Below are 17,777 nucleotides of genomic sequence, written 5' to 3'. Positions count from 1 at the left end.
CACCAACCTCCTTCTGACATTGTTAGCTATCCATTTCTTTTCCTTGACATCTGGAAATTGACAGCAGAATGTGTAACTGGCTGTAGGTTGCCTGTGTCCTGAGTTTGCCTGTTAGTAAATGTCAGTGGCTCTGGCTGACTCTGAGCAGGGCCAGCCTGTGGTCAGAGGCTGTGTGGGAGAGTGTGTTTCAATTTCCATTTTTATTAACAATCCAGTTACCTCTGTCAGGCAGACGAATGGAGCTGAACTCTCAGATCAATGTCAGTCTCCCTCTGGCATGTGAAGGAGTTTTTCTTCTTCAGCAGATTGTTAACCACTTCCTGTCTGAGGAGGTAGTAGCTGTTTACTCTCAGACAGCACTGTGGAGCTGACCATCTTACGGATGTGGTACCATTTTATCAGATGGTAAGAACTTTCTGAGATCGGTTTCTGGGAAACGATTAAACCATTCAGTTTTGAGTTTTTTTATTTGGTGGTCTGGTTCAGTTTTCTAGTTTTTAAGTAAGATTCTCAGATGTTTAGTTGCCTAAAATGCACCCTTACTAAAACTGACTTACTAAAACAGGGGGGAAAAAGCAGACTCCCCAGCCCATCACAGCTCCTTTCCTTCAAAATAAAATATTCAAATCTGCACTTGCAAAGAGAAGGTATGCAGAAAACCTTGCCCTCAGAAAAAGGAAAACTTTAGGGAGTTTGAAACCCACAGTTCAAGGAACAGATTTGCCCTGGCAGAAATAAGAATTGACAGTTTTACTTCCCTCAGGGACAGAGCATAATGACATTGTTTGAAGTGGAATTTGAAATTCTCTGCTTGGTAGTAGCCAAGCAGAGAGCTTCTCTTAGCTCTTGCTTACATTTTAAATTGGACAATTCCAAAATGTTGCTTAAAACACTCATTATCTGGGGAAAGTAGTAGGGATGGGTGCTTACACCACAGCATTGTTATCCAGCCAGCTCTGTTTCGCCAACGGTTCCAGTGTGGCAGAATACAAGCGTGCACGTTCACCCCTGTGAGCCCCACCCCTCGACTGCACACGCAGGTGGCTGCAGTAGAGCAGATTTATCTCTGATCGTCCCCACAGGCAGCCATCTGCAGCTGACCGTTAATCTGTGCCATGCGCCCATCCAAAGGAAAGCCCCAGGACCCGCATCTCCTGACCTTCAACTTGTCGCCAGTCTGTGCATCACAAGATGTAAAAGTGCCTGCAGCACCGTCAGAGTGTTTTCAAATATTCAGCTAGCTGCCAGTTCTGACACATCTCTCTCCCTCTGTAACTGCACAAATATGCAAATTCCCGCTCGCCTAATGCAGCATATTGGAGCAGCTTCAATTTATTCTGTGCTCTGTGCTGTGTGGTGATGATCTCTCTTCAAGCGTGTGCTTCATTTTGAAAGAAAAGTGGAGACTGAACAGCTGACCAGACCACACGATCTGTTAACACTGATTGTGTGTGCTGTTTGGTGTTGTCATGCTGGAGCAGTGGAAATCTAATCTGAAATCTCAATGACAAGTATTTTAAAATTGCATAACCCCTGAGAGCTCAGTCATTCTACAGTAACAGAAGAACATGCCAGTGGTATTCTGTACCTTTACCTCTGTATTTTTTTAGCTTCATGTGAAATAAAGGTTTGAAAGAGAAAGAGAACTGCTTATGTACTTAAAAAGCAAAGAGGTCGCTGTCATTTATGGAACTCTCGTAAAATGATGAAAATGAAATAAATATACAAAAATACATATGTTAATAGGTTCATGCTTCATAATGCAATGACTGGACAGTTCCTGTCATTTTTATTTTTTCTTCATTAGAGACTAGAATGTTGCTCAGTCAAAATGCTAGCAAAGCTGTGTAGAGAGAGAGATAATACTGTAAATCTGTCTACCTGCTCCAATGGGAATTTCTTTTCACTGCATAACGTTTTGCTAAGCGGTTTTAGTAAGGGGATGATTAATTGCCTCACAGAGGAAACTCTGATGGGGTTTATTTAACAGAACCTGAAGGATCCTGCTGCTGTTCATATCATTAACATCGCCCCCAGTGCCTGTTAAATTTTTTGCCCACTTCCACGTGTAGTCTGTGGTAGTCTGACGTTAACTCACAGCATGGCTAAGGAAAGGCTGTACCCAGTGTTCTGTGTGATATTGTGATGAGAAATCAGCTGGACTGCAGCTTCGTGTGGCAGGTGGAATTGGTTAATGTCACACAGTGTTATGGGTAGTGACTACTCAGTTTGTTCTCATTTGAGCTTCCACTTTCTGATGTCTTCCTCTTGCAAGCTTGCTGCAAAAAGATTTGGGGATTGTTTATTATGGTGTTCACTTTTCTAAGGGACAGACGGCTGGCAGCTTAAATCCATCTCCTGACACCAGGGCCAGAGGGATTTCAGTGGAGATTAAGTGCAACTAAACTGAGAACAGGAGGTGCTTTCTTTACATAGAGATTGTGGAATGTGTGAACCAAATACTTAATGTTGAAATGCTTTAGAAGAGTCTTGATGGATTTCTTGGACTATTAAACCACTGATAATTAGAAAAGCAAAATGAGCTAAATGGCCTTCTCTCATCATTTTTTCTGATGCATGTGAGCTGTGGTCCTATGCCATGCTGCTCACAGCAACCTTGAGTTCTACATATTTGCAATTACATTAAGATTATCTTTTCATTCTTATATTTTATATTTAGAGTCTTATAAAGTTTAATTGCATTCAGCACACCAGGCTGGATATGTTTTTCACCTTGTCAGTAACTAAACTTCAATGATTGGGTTAGGAGTGAAGCTGCTTTTGTGTCTTCTTGTTCTGCATATTAGTCTCAGTTCCTGAGCCATGCAGTGTCTTTCATGTCATGATTGCTTCAGTGCATGCTATGTGAGAGTGCATGTTAACCGATTACACTGCGTTATTGTTGTCTGAAGATATAGTTTGAACTCGGCCATGCGGAAATGATAAGCATTCTGTCTGTGTGTGCATGTGTATATCTCTGTCTGTGTGTGCATGAGTGTGTTTCAGTGAAGGCTGTGTGTCTTTTACATTACCTTCCAAACCACAGCTGGCTATCCAGTCAATCTGATGTAATTTACTTACTAGTGAGTCAGACATTACCTGAAGTTTTACGTGTCTCTCCCTATGGCCTTTCCTAGCACACATTATCCTCCGACAACAAATGAGCCCCTGCTCTGTCCACTGCTTCAGCACCATTGATTTTCAGAGTCAGCAGAAAAACCCTTTTAAAACAGAGTGAAAGGAAAATGTACACAGATTTCTGAATTTATGTAAGGAGCTGTTCTCAGGTTGTTGTACCCTGCTAAAACAGTGCCACCTGGAATGGTTGCATTTTATTTTAAATTGTTCACTGTCCCCTCTTCATAACACTTATCACATCGCTAGCTCTGCTCCGTCAACAGATTTGGAGGTTACTTATTTCAAAACTAATTGAAAACGGGAGTAGTCGGCCAATATCAGCCTCCTTCGCTTCAGGGGGTATTAAGCAGGCTTCACTCTGCCTGGATTTTGAAATGTGAAGAGATCATTTAAAGGAGAGTAGGTGGTGGATGGAAGGGAGGAAGGGGTGGTGACAGCAGCCTGCCAGCCAGTCTATTAAAGCCCATGAACGCTGCTAGGTTGACATTCTACTGTTGATGTGTGTAATAAACTGCGCTGGGCTGCAGCCCTAAACAAACCAAAAATCAATGGAAAATTATCCTGAAAGATCGATGTTTGAGCTCTGAAAAAGTTGCCACTCCACTCCACTCCAGCCGAGCTGAATTCCTCTGAGTCAGCACTTCAGGAGCTGAGCCTAATTCATGTGTTTGCTAAGCGACATACACCTCCCCCCCTCATCCCCCAACCCTCAAAAAGATCTTAGCCAGATGGTTTTCAAACTGTTTTTTTTTCTACAGCAGAAACAATCCCCATTACAAAGAGATTACATTTATTACTCTCCCCCCTCCTTTCAGCATAAAGTAAATTTGTAAAGCATAGCCTGTGTTTGTATACTGTGCATTACACATCATCTAAACCTAATCTGTCACTGTAATTGTATAACTATACTAAATGTTTACCTACTGTATATGCACACACAGTTTTGTCTTCTGAAGATCAGAGCTCTTAATTTGTGGATCTCTGCTTCCAAACTGGGCAAACCACTCAAAGTGCAATGTGATTTGTAATTTAGTTCAGCTATTTGTAAGCCAATACATGTTCATCATTAAGATATGCAGCTTTCTAGCCTGGTCTGATAATTACAGAAATGTTTGAATTTATTTTAACATAATCAAGATTTCATTTGAGAATATATTTTTTTTAATAAGAAACTGAGATTTCTTCTCTGATGTGGCAGCAAGAAATTACACTTGTGTTGGAGCTAGGAACCAATGAGAAGAGAGTGCTGGGTGATGCTGTTATTGTGGGCAAATGTGTGTTTAATACAAGTGGGTTACTTTTCATGCTTTTTTAATCTTGATCGTATCCCATGTGGTAGGATGATCAAATGTATCGGTTGTGAGCCACTTAGATTGAATCACCACTGGGTGACAAAACACACCAGAGTGTTGTATCTGAGTGATAGCTGATTTGCCGCCTTCTTTTCAAAGCTTTTGGCCAGGGGAAGTAGAACACTGCTGCCAAAGCTGCTGTTGAAAATGCTAACGGAGATTTGAGTTCACACATCCCCCTTGTAGATGGTTCAGTCCCCCAGCGCAGAAAGGCAAACAACAGGCTGGCTGCGTCTCCCCCTGCCCAGCATTGTGATAGCTGTGAAAAGAGAGAGCTGGCCTGCCTGTGGCCTGAAGACGTCTGACCCAGCGCCTCTGATCACTAAGCCAGCTTTGGTTTTCAGACTGGTCCTCTGTGGCCGACAGCTCGATCCCGAGTCGGCACCTTTGGTGGTGAATTGAAGTGTGAGCTGTGAGAAGCAAGGGGGTCGAGCTGGCAGGGAGCTGAGCGGTGTTCCTCACACTGAGGAAGGAGGGGTCATGACTTTGGGCAGTCGGGCTTCAGCCTGTCATTGTCCCGAAGAACTGCTTGTCAACATTAGATCCTGTGGTCCTTTCCATGAACTCGGCTCAACCAAGGCTCGGGCCGTGTACCTTTATTAAAAAAAATGTTTTCTTTTCCCACTTAATTCTTTACCCCAGAGTGAGTGCTTTGATGTGTTAGTCGGTAATCCTAAACTGGTTATTTTGGGTGTATCCTGTAACATGCCATAAAAAAAATACTTTTGATAATATCCCACATATCATTATAACTGTCACTGTTCCAAAAAAGCCCTCAAAGGGATTAAAATATTTCCTTTTCTTTAAAGAAGCATTTTTAATGCAGAATGATTTTACACAAAAACAAAATTGCTACCCTTAAAGGCTTCTTCCACTCCCATCAGAAAATCTCTCTTGCCTAATCAGTCTGTTATATATTGATTTTAATTTTGTCCACTTTCATCCAGTGGCCTTTAGGTTGTATTCGAAGATGAACGTTAACCTCCAGCAGTAGGTTACTGAATTAACTGTCATGAGCTCCCTGAATTAATTAGCAGGTTCCATAACATGTCTAAACCATTCAGTTATCGTGTTGCGGGTCGGAATAGTACTATTTTGGATTAGTACACAGTTTGGCTCTGGGACAAACGGATTAAAAATTGCAAAATGTGTTTGTATTTACAGGTTTCTACATGCAGTAAATTACGTTTCGTTGGAGAGCACTGAACTGGTTTCTATAATTGAAGTGATTGAGAAATGCAGCCCCAGGCTTATTTCACACTGCTCTGATTCTTTGTAGCTCTCTTTATGGAATCACATGAAACTAATGTTACAGCTGGATGGCAATAACAAAACTTGTGAGGTGAAAAGCCGATCCTTGGAGACTAAATGTGGAGAGCAAGCGTAGGTGAACTGAATCGAACTGAGAATTTTGGCCACTGCTTTATGATCTGTGCCTTTCTGAAACTTTTTTCATGCCCCTTCAGCTAATTCTGTTGGGTTCCTGATTACGAACAAGCTGTTTTTGGTCACATTTGATTTGCGCCATGCTGATTACTTTTTCTTCCCACAGGGAATGGAGAAGGGATGTTGTGAACATTAGCACAAGCAGCCTTTGTAATTCTCAAGCAGTGATAAGTGAGTGGCCCTGTTTCAGCCATTGCTGTGGTGCCTGTAGCTGAAAGTTAACTATATACAGTAGAGGAGGATACATGTTTGGATGGGAAATCTTTTGAGGAAATACACTTGTCTTTTTTTAAACTAAAGAGATTAGTCGATAAAAATCCCTTTGTTTCTTCTCTGGATTTTTCGTTGTGAGGAGACGAATTTTCATGTCTGTTTCTCTTTTTTCCCCGAAGCAAATAAGTTGCCGTTAGCCATTAGCACAGCTTGGAAGTTGCTAAACATAGCCATGGTTAATATGAGTCTCAACAAAATTGTAGGCTTTTAAAAAAATACCAATAAGTGGAAGAGATCCATTGTTGTCTGCTGGCTTGGTTGTTTTGTAGTAATCACTTCCCTGGCATTCAGAAGTATTATTTCAATTGCTTTTGTTACCGGACCAAGTGTTTCTGACAGGTTTCTTTAAGAGCTGGGTCTTTGTTGCCTCGGAAACCGCGTCCAACCTCAGGCAGACCTCTGTGCTTCACCTCCAATTGACCACTTTATGAAGTGTTTGAGGACATTGATTTCATTATTTAATGGCTTCGTAGAACAGATTCGTCGTCTGCGATAATGTACAACTTCGTCAGCTGGAAGGAAATGAGAATGTGATGTGGTTGCAGAAGAATAAACCTATCCACAAAACACACAGGGGAAAGCAATCAGACATCTTTTTGTGCTTCAAAACACCGGATGTTTGGAACTGTTTGGAATTGATTTCATCCAGCTGAATCAAATCCAGAAAAGTTTTTAATAAATTGTATATTTCACATCTCCACTAGGGTAGAGAGGAGGTCCCAATGGCACACACATTTTTTATTCTCTCCAGTGACACCACTTTATGAAGCACATAGGAAAAAGCAGCTAAATAAGGAAAGAAACGGTGTATTTTCTGTGTCTCAGGCAGCATAACAGGGACTGAATACCTCTATCCTGTTATTTCTTGGCTCCACACACTACATGATTTGTGAAAGCAGCCTAGAGAAGTAGCTCGATGTTACACCTGCATCAGGTTATTAAGTGGTAAGTCCCTGTCTTTTGCAGCTGCAAAATAAACAGCCTTGCAGGCTCTTTTTCTCTTCATCAGCACTTCTTCATCAGCATGACCTGTCAGTGCAGCAGCTCTGGCTGCATCTTGCTGTGCAGCCTCTGTAATCACCAGACCTTGAGCAGCATAGAGGTCACAGAGGTTCTGTTTTGATGGATTTTTTTTCTCTCTCTTTCTCTCCCTCCCGCAGGGAAGCTGGACAGTCAGTATCACCAAGCAGCCAAGAAGGGGTTAATGCATCAGAAATCAGCCTATTGATTAATCACAGAGATCATCTGCTTCTCGAGGGTGTATATGTGTGAGTGTGAGTCCACCAGCTGGAGCTGAGAAAAGAACGTGGACCCATCCACACAGGCTGTGGGACGCTTGAAAACAAATGCATACAGTTACAGTTGCACATGCATAAAAAGCAACCTGAATAGGACACAATTAAATTGACATGACAAATTTAAATGCAAAACCTCATTCGTGTAGTGTTTTAAATAATATGTGCACAAGTGAAGTTAAAAGACGAAACTGATGTCGGGCTATCACTCACAGGTGATAATAATCTCACTAGGGAAACGCTGCTGCGTTGCACAAAAAATAAACACCAAATGAAAATCCAATTCTTACTGTAGGTGCATGTTTCTTTGTTGTTCTGCTTTTCATTTAATTGGTTCTCTACCATTTCTGTAATACTGTGTGACGTTGTGTTGCGAGAGAATGCTAGATTTTGCAGAATGGACAACACCCATAACCTATTCATCCGATTGTTCTTCTTTCTGTATTGTTTTAGTCACAAAGAAGCCTGTCAAAAACAGGCCACTCAATCTGGTGTCTTTCTAGACTTCCCATGATCGAGTGGCCTCTTTCAGATGCAGGCTGCTTAAAAACTGAAAGCAGAAGCAGAAGAAACGAGTCCGAAGGCAGGACCCAGTCCTTGAAATGAACTCAAAACAGTATGTAAGGACCCACATTTGTAATGGACCTCAACATTTTAGAACTTTTTCCTAAATACTGACAAGTTGAATCACCCCACAAAGGCCTTAGAGACAAAGAGCTATGGTGCAAATACTATAATTTATTATATAGTCCTGAAATTATTCATAAGTCTTAATATAGTTTTAAAGTCTGTCAAAGCAGTCCATGTGCTGCAGCTGGTTTTTAAAGCAACTGCATGGCTGAGTGTATCCTTCATCAGTGGTCAAGCAGAAGCGCAGTCTTTTCTGAGTCTTAGATCAGTCAAAGCAAATGTGCTCCGTGCCCTCATCCCAAACAAGGAGGTTCAAACCTAGACCTTAGCTTACATGTTGGAGATCTCCACAATGTGTCTTTCAGTTCGGCAAAGTGGTTTCCAGGGGGAATTTTCAGGAATAGTTTAATTTTCCACCTTAATGAATAGGAAACAACGTCTGGATTCTCTGTGAGTCAACATACTTTTTTATGTCAAGTTGCATTTTTGTCTCAAAAAGTAGCTTATTTAGCTGCTGCTCTCTTGTTTATGCACAGTTATTTTACACTCTCTTAATTCAATTGAAGCACTTGTGATGGCCTGGCCTAGAAATCAAAGCACTATTATTAGAAACAATTTAGTATTATGTAGTTGACACAGGCTACATCTGGTTTTGAGCCAAACTACACAAGTTACGTAAATCTAACATCTAGTCAAATAAAATGTCTGCCTTCTTCTGAGACTTCACAGGACACCTGACAGTGCTAGTTGTGACCTGACTGAAGTGGCTTCTCCAGTTTCAGCTTGTTTACCATTTATTTCCCTCTTACAAAATGATAGAATTGCAGAAATCCACCAGCTAGTTTCTAATCCCCACTAGTATTAATAACCCTCATAGGTTATGTGCCAATGTGCCAGTGTTCTATTATGTGTGTGGACTATTTGTATTAAAGTGACAAGAAACATTTGATCAATTATAGGGAGTATCGGTGAAGAACCAGAGCTTAAACAAAATAATTTAATTTAAGTTTTGACAAGATAGCACCTCCATTTGCTGCTACTCATCAGAGCAAACAGTCTCGCTGAATGAGAAAGGATGCAAATGAGCACACCTGCAGTTACTGTGCAGATCTGAAATCGTCTGGCTGCGATCTCTGGCCTTTAGCCACTCTCACTTCGAGGATGTGGTGGCAAAGCCCTTCTGTTTTGCTTTTGTGCTTCACAAGGAGTCTAAATGGAGGATGGGGTGGGGATGAAAAGAGGGGCTTGAATTTTATGAGGAAAAAAATGATTGTTACAAGCCAAGGGCTGGGAGGGCAGAACTGCCAGACTGAGGCAGATCCACTTTGACCGCAGAGCTAAATAAAGGAAAACGTTACTGTTTCAAAGCCCTGAACAATGAAGTGCAGCAGCAGTTACTGGTTGATTCATCCAGTGTGGTTACAAACGTCAACGCTGTGGTTGGTTTCCTGAAACCAGTGTCTGTCTTCATTCACATGGTATTAATAGAAACTTTCATGGAGTGCCAGGAGAGTATGGCAGACTGCTTCTGCCAAGCCAGATTTTACTGGTGCCCCCAACCCCAGCCTCAACACTGCCTTTTAACTGATTCCAGTAAATGGCGGATTTAAAGTACAATACCATACGGACAACGTTGGCCAAACTTTGTAGAGCTGAGGAATATATGTGGTTTGAACACGATCCATATCTTTAAGGCCTAAATGATAACACAAAAAAAAGGCTGAACTGAAACAAAGATTTCTGCTTCTCACGCCTGAGAAACACAAAGATGATCCCTGTTCTTAACCAATTTTATTTTAAGTTACTTCCGTGATGAAGGGCAGCAGAGATGAACAGAAGTAAAAAAAAAATTGTATTCAAAATTAATTTGTTGTAAAAACGAATCACAAAGTACCCCAGCTTCTTCTTCGTCTGTCCCTGCTTAAATGATGCATTTTAAGAACATAACGATATAATGAAGACCACAAACAAGAGGAGGCTCTTTGGGCTGTCTGTCTTGTTTGGTTCATAGTATCGGAGTAATCCAAGGATCTCATCCAGACCCTTCTGTAAAAAGCCAGGGTATGAGCTTCCGCAGCGTGGCTAATGGAAGCACACAAATTGGGCAGTTCGATCTACGCTACTGTTACCATTTGTGTGATAAGAACATAACAAAGTTTAAGAACACAAGGCATGTTAAGGACATCGGAAAGGTGTTTTGCATTCTTTAAGAAGTGCTTAATCTCAAGGGGTGAGATTATTGTCTATATTTTTGTCTATATTTCACTCAGGCTAAGCACTACCAGCAAAAATATTCAATCCATTACTCTAGACTCCCAGGCTGCTATGATATGCTGTAGTGCCCTACTTTTACAGAAACAACACAGTAATATATTGTATTGAAATAGCTCAACACGTCTACTATTTCAAACTTTTTCTGAATTTTATTTTTGTGTTTGACATTCCCATTTTCTGCATTGGGATGTTCAGCAGAGCACATGCCCATGTCCAAAAGACTTTCTGCATTTACTGTAATTACTCATTTTACTCAGTGTGTTCTTTATACAGAAGCATAATTCTCTTCTTTTGCTGAATTTGTGGCGGTTTTAACAATTTATCCTGCATCATAAAAAGTATCCCTTTGGCTTCAAAGTTTAGTAGGATGGAACTAATGATTTTACTGATGAGGAGCACCTGGCAATGAGTCATTTACATTTGTTTGGTAAATGTGATGGATTAGCTTCTACAGCAATTAATAATGAGTTGTTGCGATCAAGTTAAATTTGTTGCCTACATATTGCGACTCACTGGTTGCATCAAAGATGTCTAAGACTTCTTGTAGTATACATGCTGAAAGTTTAATGTATTAAAGGATTGTTACAAAGGTAAATTTGCCATCCACTTTAAGCTACGTCTTCATTATTCCAGTGCCAGTTTAATGAGTAACCCTGCCTGCACTACTCGGTAACCTACACTTGCTAAATGGCAGATTCAGAGTGTAACCTAGGATGGCATGCACGCTGGTCATAAGGTTTGTGATGGTACACAGAGCAACTGAAGTAAGTGAACTTTTGAACGTCTGGCTCTCTTAGGCTGAGGGTTTACTGTGAAAATCCAGCAGCATTTCTCTATGTGAAGAATGCTCTGGCAGCTGGTGTGAGGTTTTTTGCAGCTCACAGGGAAGAGAAGGCCTACAGTATCTGGAGTATCATTCTTCAAGGGTTTTGTTTTGTTTTCTGAAGGAGTACTTCATGTGCTGTGCCTTTTTCTCTCGCTGCATTTCTCACTCATCATTCAGCTGTGCCCTGGTCCATCTATGGTCCGTGCTGTAACTTGCAGACAATGTGACTAATCCACCAGAAACGGCCTCTCAAAGGTTAGGAATGGTGGTGCACAAGCAGTATGGGCAAAGCAAATCGGTGCTGCACAACACTCTGAAGCCCATTGCTCTTGCCAGCAAGCTAGAGAAACATACCAGAACCACTTTGTGCAAGAATAGTTGGAATAGCAGGTGGTGATCATTGCAGAAATAACTGGGAGTCATAGGATACAACTTGTAGTAACCAGAAATTCTTCTATTACCACTTTATTACCTATTCTGTGCTCATTGCATCTCTCAATTCTCCAAACCAATACTTTAATCCATAAGAAGCCATAAGTGGTTTTGCTATCACTAGTTTGTGATAATCTGTGATAAAGGATGCAGGTTTGTAAAATTATGACCCATTTGCTAATGTGCTACAATTCCTCTGTAGTTTAAGAATCAATCTGATTCTGGAAAATAACAAATCTAAATGAACAGGTGAGGTTTTGCCCTGTTGAGGTAAATCTGTTCATATGTCCTTTTCCTCTGCCTTTTTCCCAAATTATTTAAGGTCTTCTTTGTTTTTCTTTTGATCTAAAGTTTTGATCTTATTTCACCTGATGTCCCAAATCGAATGACTACGATTCACCAGTAATGTAGTGGGTATGCTATCATCTGATCTCTGCAGTCAGATTATATTCAGTACACCTCAGATGACAAGACTTCTTTAAAAAAAACAGGCATTTTTCAAAATGAGAATGAACGTGCAATTTAGGTGGTTATTTTTTCTCATTATAGTCGAAGTTTGGACTGGGGGAGACAAAGAGTGGGTAATTAATTTTACAGTGCCGTAACAAATGAGGGTCTCTGCCTGTGATGCATGCTGTGTGGTTTCAGAAGCCATTAGCCACCTGTGCTGATGTACCTGGACAGCTGACAGCACCACCTGTAATTACTGTATGTCTGATCGCAACTCACTGAACAAGCCCCCAAAGACAGCTTCATGCGACTTTTTGTTGCAGAACTATTGACTGGCTCTGTGGAACAGTTTTTTTGCTGCCATTGATACTCAAGCAAAGGAGCTTCTTCAAAATCAAATGTGTTTTCATGGATGCTTTGTTAGGTCCAGTGCTTAATCACTGCATTGTGTGAACACTAAAGAAAGGTACATGCCTGGAAACAGGTCTGTATATACAGTATATATATATATTACTTCTAAATGTGCTGACAGGTATAAATTGATATATATATAAAACAGAAGCCAAATCAGAACATGAGTTTTATCTTCAAATGCACATTTTATACCATCTACATTCCCTGTTTTGCAATGCATTTTAATAAAAAAGTATATTTAATACATCATAGTTATTTTCAATTATTTAGGCCTTTTCATTATTCTTATTTTTCTTTATAGTCAATGTTTTGCATAGTTATTACAGGAGCCTGGATACTCCTATATTTGGTTCCAATAACTCTTACAATCAGTGAACAATTAAATAACACCAATATGCAAGTGATATAAACTATTCCTTTAATAAATAAATTATTTATATGCTGTATGCGGTTCTGTTCCACCCAAAGGCAAAATGTGTCACTTGTGTGCACGTTATGCGCTTCAGAGATATTACTCCCATGAATCAACCTCATAGCATTGACATCCATAATGAGTGATTTACAATTGTAAGTAAGGGAAATGTATGTTACTGACACAGCTTGTTAATTTAGGTTACGCTCCATGTGTTTGACAGACAGCACAGTTTGAAGCATCTGACTTCAAGAGCAAATGGACACTGATCTTTGTTCCCTTGCTGAATGCCCCCTCCCCCTTTCCCTGCCTTTTTAGAAACCGCTGGTACCGCCCTCTTCCTTTTGAACGCATGTGCTGCCCAGCACACATACATGGGAGACACCGTGAAGATAAAATGTTTTGCCTGGGTGCCTCTTTTTCTGTGTGAAGATGATCCCATTAATTCAGCCTTCCTAGGCATCGCTGTACCTGCTGTCTTTGTACGTTAGTGAGATGATTCTTCCTGTCATATCAACTGGCAACATTATCTTATCCCTGTTGCTGGGCAACCGACCTAGAAAATCCCTTAAAGCACCGTATTTAATACAAGTAAACAAGAAGGGTTATCGCTGCTGTCGCACGACGAACATCATGACATACACGGCTCTCTATAGGTCATGTTTGCCCTTTTTCTTCGTTCTTTCCTTTCTTAATAATTGGCGAGGCGGCCAGACTCACTGAGGAAGCTGTAGGTCTTGCACTGTAGTAGAATTAAGTGTATAAATCGAGAGGGCTCGGGCACTTTGTTAGCAGATATTTCTCCTGCGTTTTAAGTGTCCCAATTTGTTACCACTTCAACTTGCACTTCAGCAACGAAGACTGAGGTTCAGAGGTCGTCCTCCCACCTCTTTCTCACCAATTACCTTTTCCCACCTAATGGGCTCAGCCTAATTGTCTTGTTATATGTAATCAAAACCACCAGCCCTGAACCCAAACTAAGTGACAGCAGGAAATCCAACCTGCACATTCCAGTGCAGCCAGTGAGGACAGACAGGAGACCTGGGGCCTAGAGTACATTAATCAATTTGTGCATAAGAGAATGCTTCTTCACAGAGGCCATTTGACAGGCAATTAGGGAAGGGAGAGGATACACAGTTCCAGTCATGCCATTTCGATAGGGAATCCAAACTGTTGCATATGCGACAAGACATTCAATGTGTTGTTTTGCTAATGCACTGGGGAGGAGAGATTCCCCCTGAGGCAAATCTCTGACTTTCTTCCCAGGTTTACTAGTGAATGTGGAATTGGGCTTAAAAATAGTCCATGCAAGTATTTTACACTCAGAATAGGCTGGCAATTGACTCTCCCTGTTAATGTAACACTTCAACTACAGTATTTATGACACATATTTTGCTATGCAGTCCATTCATCCAGACTTGCAGTGAAATGATAGAAGAAATTTGTAGCCTGGAACTGAGTGGAGGGACTCAGATCTGGGAATTGGACTTGTCAGCGTGTCTAACTCAAACCAGGAAATTCCCAGAGCACCATCTTTCTTGAAAACAAACAAGGACACTGCTCTGGACTGACAACAAGTATAACATCCAAGACAGAGTTTCTGCCATATAATAGTGTCAACTGTTATTGACTGTGTTAATAGCCTTCTCATTGTCCGTAGTGGAGCCCTCAAGAAAAACATTGTGTAATGGCACTGTGATTTAAAAATAGAAGAAAAACAGGCATGGCACATTTACATACAGTAGTATTTCATCCGAACTGCTGTCTGGAGATTCCTTCATGGAGACTCATAAATACCATGCACTCTCTTTATTTCTGCTTGAATCCATTTATTACACTAACCACTGAGATATTTTGTTCCACATTATTGTTTAGGAAGCCAGTCAGCTGAGGTCAGGCCTTTATTTAAGGCTTACATAAACCTCTTGATGCTCTGATATAAAGATGAGCTTCACACAAGAAGAAGCTTTAACTGCTCTTCAGAATGAGAGAACGGCGATTTTCCCCTCGTGTTCGCCTCGTGTCTGACTTGGATGACAGCAGACTGCATGCAGAGTGGGCTCAGGCCCATGTTTTAAGACAGCTGAAGGTTCTTGGAATGGAGACGAGGACAAAATACTGAAATCTTTGTTAAAAATACCAAATTGCTGCTGTATGTTTTGATTTATCCAGAGCTCTTTAAAACCGGAGAGTGCAAATGTCCTCTACAGTTCACATGGTAAGTTCATGAAAAAGATTCACAAGCCTGCTTCCCTGAACCGTCAGTAGCCACTAAGATGTGGAGGATCTGATTTTTAATTCCCTTGTCTTATCTTCTATTGGGACTGTCATATATTTTATATAGTATAGTGGTTAAGCAGACTCATCTGATATGGATTTGAGGCAATTTTTGGAACCACAAAAAGGCAGCAGCTATTGCAGTTCTTTAGCGACAACATAATACATCTGACGTCTCTAGAATTCGATTGGAAAATCGGTGAGATTAATAATGCAGTAGTGTGTGTAAGACTTTGAGACCCTGTGTCCACAAGGGAAGAATCCCTCAAGTTGGAGTACTGAGGATGTGGTAGGCAGATGTGCTGCGTGTTGTTTCAGAGCAAGCACAGAAATATGTCTGTTAAAACAGCAAATGTTTCACGATTATTCCGTTGGACTGATGTTGCAGTCTAATCCTAGGCCTAGAGCCCATCTTTCCTGTTTTGAACGCGTTCAGGGACGGAGAAAATCTTAGTCTGGCAGCAGCCGATTCGTCTCATCGGTGGTTTGCTTTCTGAAGAATTTGACACTTGAATGTTTGAAGCCAGCCAAGGATGATGAACCACAAAAAATTAAAATCCAGTACGAATTACATTACAGTTCTGTTTTGGACATTTCAGCCAAAGGAACAGTAGCCTGACACACAAAGCCGTAAACACGGCCATTATAGTGTAAATACGTTTTAGACACAAGTATATGAACTAGAATAATCTGGTTTGCGTTTGTGATTGCTAAGGTGCTGCAGGTACAGGGGAAATCAAATGCCTTTCGATTCATTAATAAATCCCAGGGCCTTGGGATGCAGTGACAAACTTCCACATCTGGGTCTGACAGTTAATGAGGGCCTCAGTCTGTGTGCTCCTGAAAAGGATATAGACATCAAATGTGAGAATCCCAAGGGCAACATTATAATAAGAGTGGCATGTACTTTTAGCTTAAACTCCCACTGAATGCTTTTTTATCTAAATTAGACCCGTAGACGCTGATGGTGATGACTTCAGACGCAGATAGCATTAAAAAGAAGTGCCCTGAGAGATATTTTGACAGGAACTGTGCTTCATATCTGGTTATTAAAATCTGAGTTGTAAGAAACTGCCACAGAGACTCCTTTCCTCTTACTTTCACTAGCGGACTGTATATTGTTTTGTTAGCATTCTCCTGTTACTTCTCCGGAGTAATTAAATGTGTTTGGTTAAACAGTCGCCCTTATAATGTACGATTTATAAATGGGAAAAGAAGGCCCCTTGCGTGTCAATACAAGCAGCAATCGTACATGTACAACCGAGTCAAAATGAACTGCACTGCTCACGCCAAACTGGAAGGGAAACGCGAGTACAGTGCAAAGAAAATGAAACAGAATCTGGCTTCGTGTTGCCTTGAGTTCCCAGATAGGTTCATTTTTGCTCTAGGTTTCACAAACCACAAACGAATCACACTATATTTTATACACTGTTTGAAACTTGCGGGGATATATAGCGAATTGTTAACTGTATAGGAATATATATATATACATCTCATCGCAGTGTCAGCCTGGGGAGCAGTGAGAAATGAAAGGTGCGTCCGAAAACAGTTTTCGAGATTAATTGGAGATTCTAGATCTCCACCGTTTGAACCGTTTGATCGTCAGTCAGGTCCGTTCGGCTGTCCAAGTCACAAGCTGAACCGTTGGTAAGTGTCGTGAACTACGGGTTGTTTTTAGTACAGCAAGGGCTACTACATATCAGTTATTCTGTACTTTGGTTCATACCGGTTCTAGTGGGCCTGTACGTCTTTCTAGGCTGGTGAGATACGCCTTCTTTATAAAATCCATTTTTACACACGCCACTCGATGTAGTTTTATAACCCAATCCTTGCCTTTTGACTGAAGAAAACTGTGCAAATTAATTTACCTGATTAGCTCTAAACACATTAAAACATTAATATAATATATACTGTTATATACCCCAGTTATATATAAACGGGTTGTAAGCAATGTGTAAACTGGTAGTATTGAGCATTTAAATTTACTTTATTCAACAATAATAAATGTTATTAATATAATGGGTACATAACATTCAATGAAAACAAGCAGTGGACGCTTGGGTTTTGTGTTGTTGAAATAAAAAATACAAAATGCAACTTTAACAGTTTACCTTGAGACGTAGTTCCGTATTTCAAAAATACCAATAAGTGTATTAATGTTGTGGCTTAGATTTTTGTCTTTTTATACTTTCATTATTCGTAAAACTCAGCAGTTTCCAATGTATTTTTGTGAGTTTACTTGTTTCTGGCTATATCTTATAATGCAAAGGAACAAGTAATAGGTTTATTCCTATTACTCAGGTGTGGAAGAAGGCTCCACGGCCGAAACGTTGTGTTTTCTTTCTTCTTTTTTTCAGCAGGGAATAAACCTGTTACTTGTTCCTTTGCAGACTACGCATGCTGCCGCAGCTCTCCACCTGAACTGCTATATCTTATAATGTCAAGTTGTATCAGGTTCAACAAAAAGTGCAAGTTTTTTATGTACATAAATTAGTCCCGGGGTTACGTGTGCTATGCTTTTGTATTTATAGCTCCTCACATTTGCCTTGTGTAACACG

The 17,777-nt window shown here is 40.6% G+C and overlaps 2 protein-coding genes across 3 annotated transcripts in view; both read left to right on the top strand.

The window, feature by feature from the left end:
• Positions 1 to 7,787, top strand: part of trip4 (thyroid hormone receptor interactor 4) — a 38,128-nt gene extending 30,341 nt beyond the window's left edge. For both annotated transcript variants that reach the window (XM_088641732.1, XM_088641731.1), the window contains exon 13: positions 7,370 to 7,787. In XM_088641732.1, the coding sequence (XP_088497858.1) occupies positions 7,370 to 7,437 (68 nt within the window). In that variant the 3' untranslated portion in view covers positions 7,438 to 7,787. The remainder of the gene's footprint in view (positions 1 to 7,369) is intronic.
• A 9,061-nt stretch (positions 7,788 to 16,848) lies between these two features.
• LOC148659463 (zinc finger protein 609-like) overlaps positions 16,849 to 17,777 on the top strand; it is a 110,798-nt gene continuing 109,869 nt past the window's right edge. The window contains exon 1 of the mRNA XM_088641727.1: positions 16,849 to 16,866. The gene's annotated coding sequence lies outside the window, so the exon portion shown is untranslated. The remainder of the gene's footprint in view (positions 16,867 to 17,777) is intronic.

This window comes from Lepisosteus platostomus, chromosome 7, assembly GCF_059453375.1.
Source record: "Lepisosteus platostomus isolate fLepPlt1 chromosome 7, fLepPlt1.hap1, whole genome shotgun sequence".
Lineage (NCBI taxonomy): Eukaryota > Metazoa > Chordata > Actinopteri > Semionotiformes > Lepisosteidae > Lepisosteus > Lepisosteus platostomus.
Note: the sequence above shows the minus strand (reverse complement) of the source record. Positions and strands in the feature narration are given on the sequence as shown.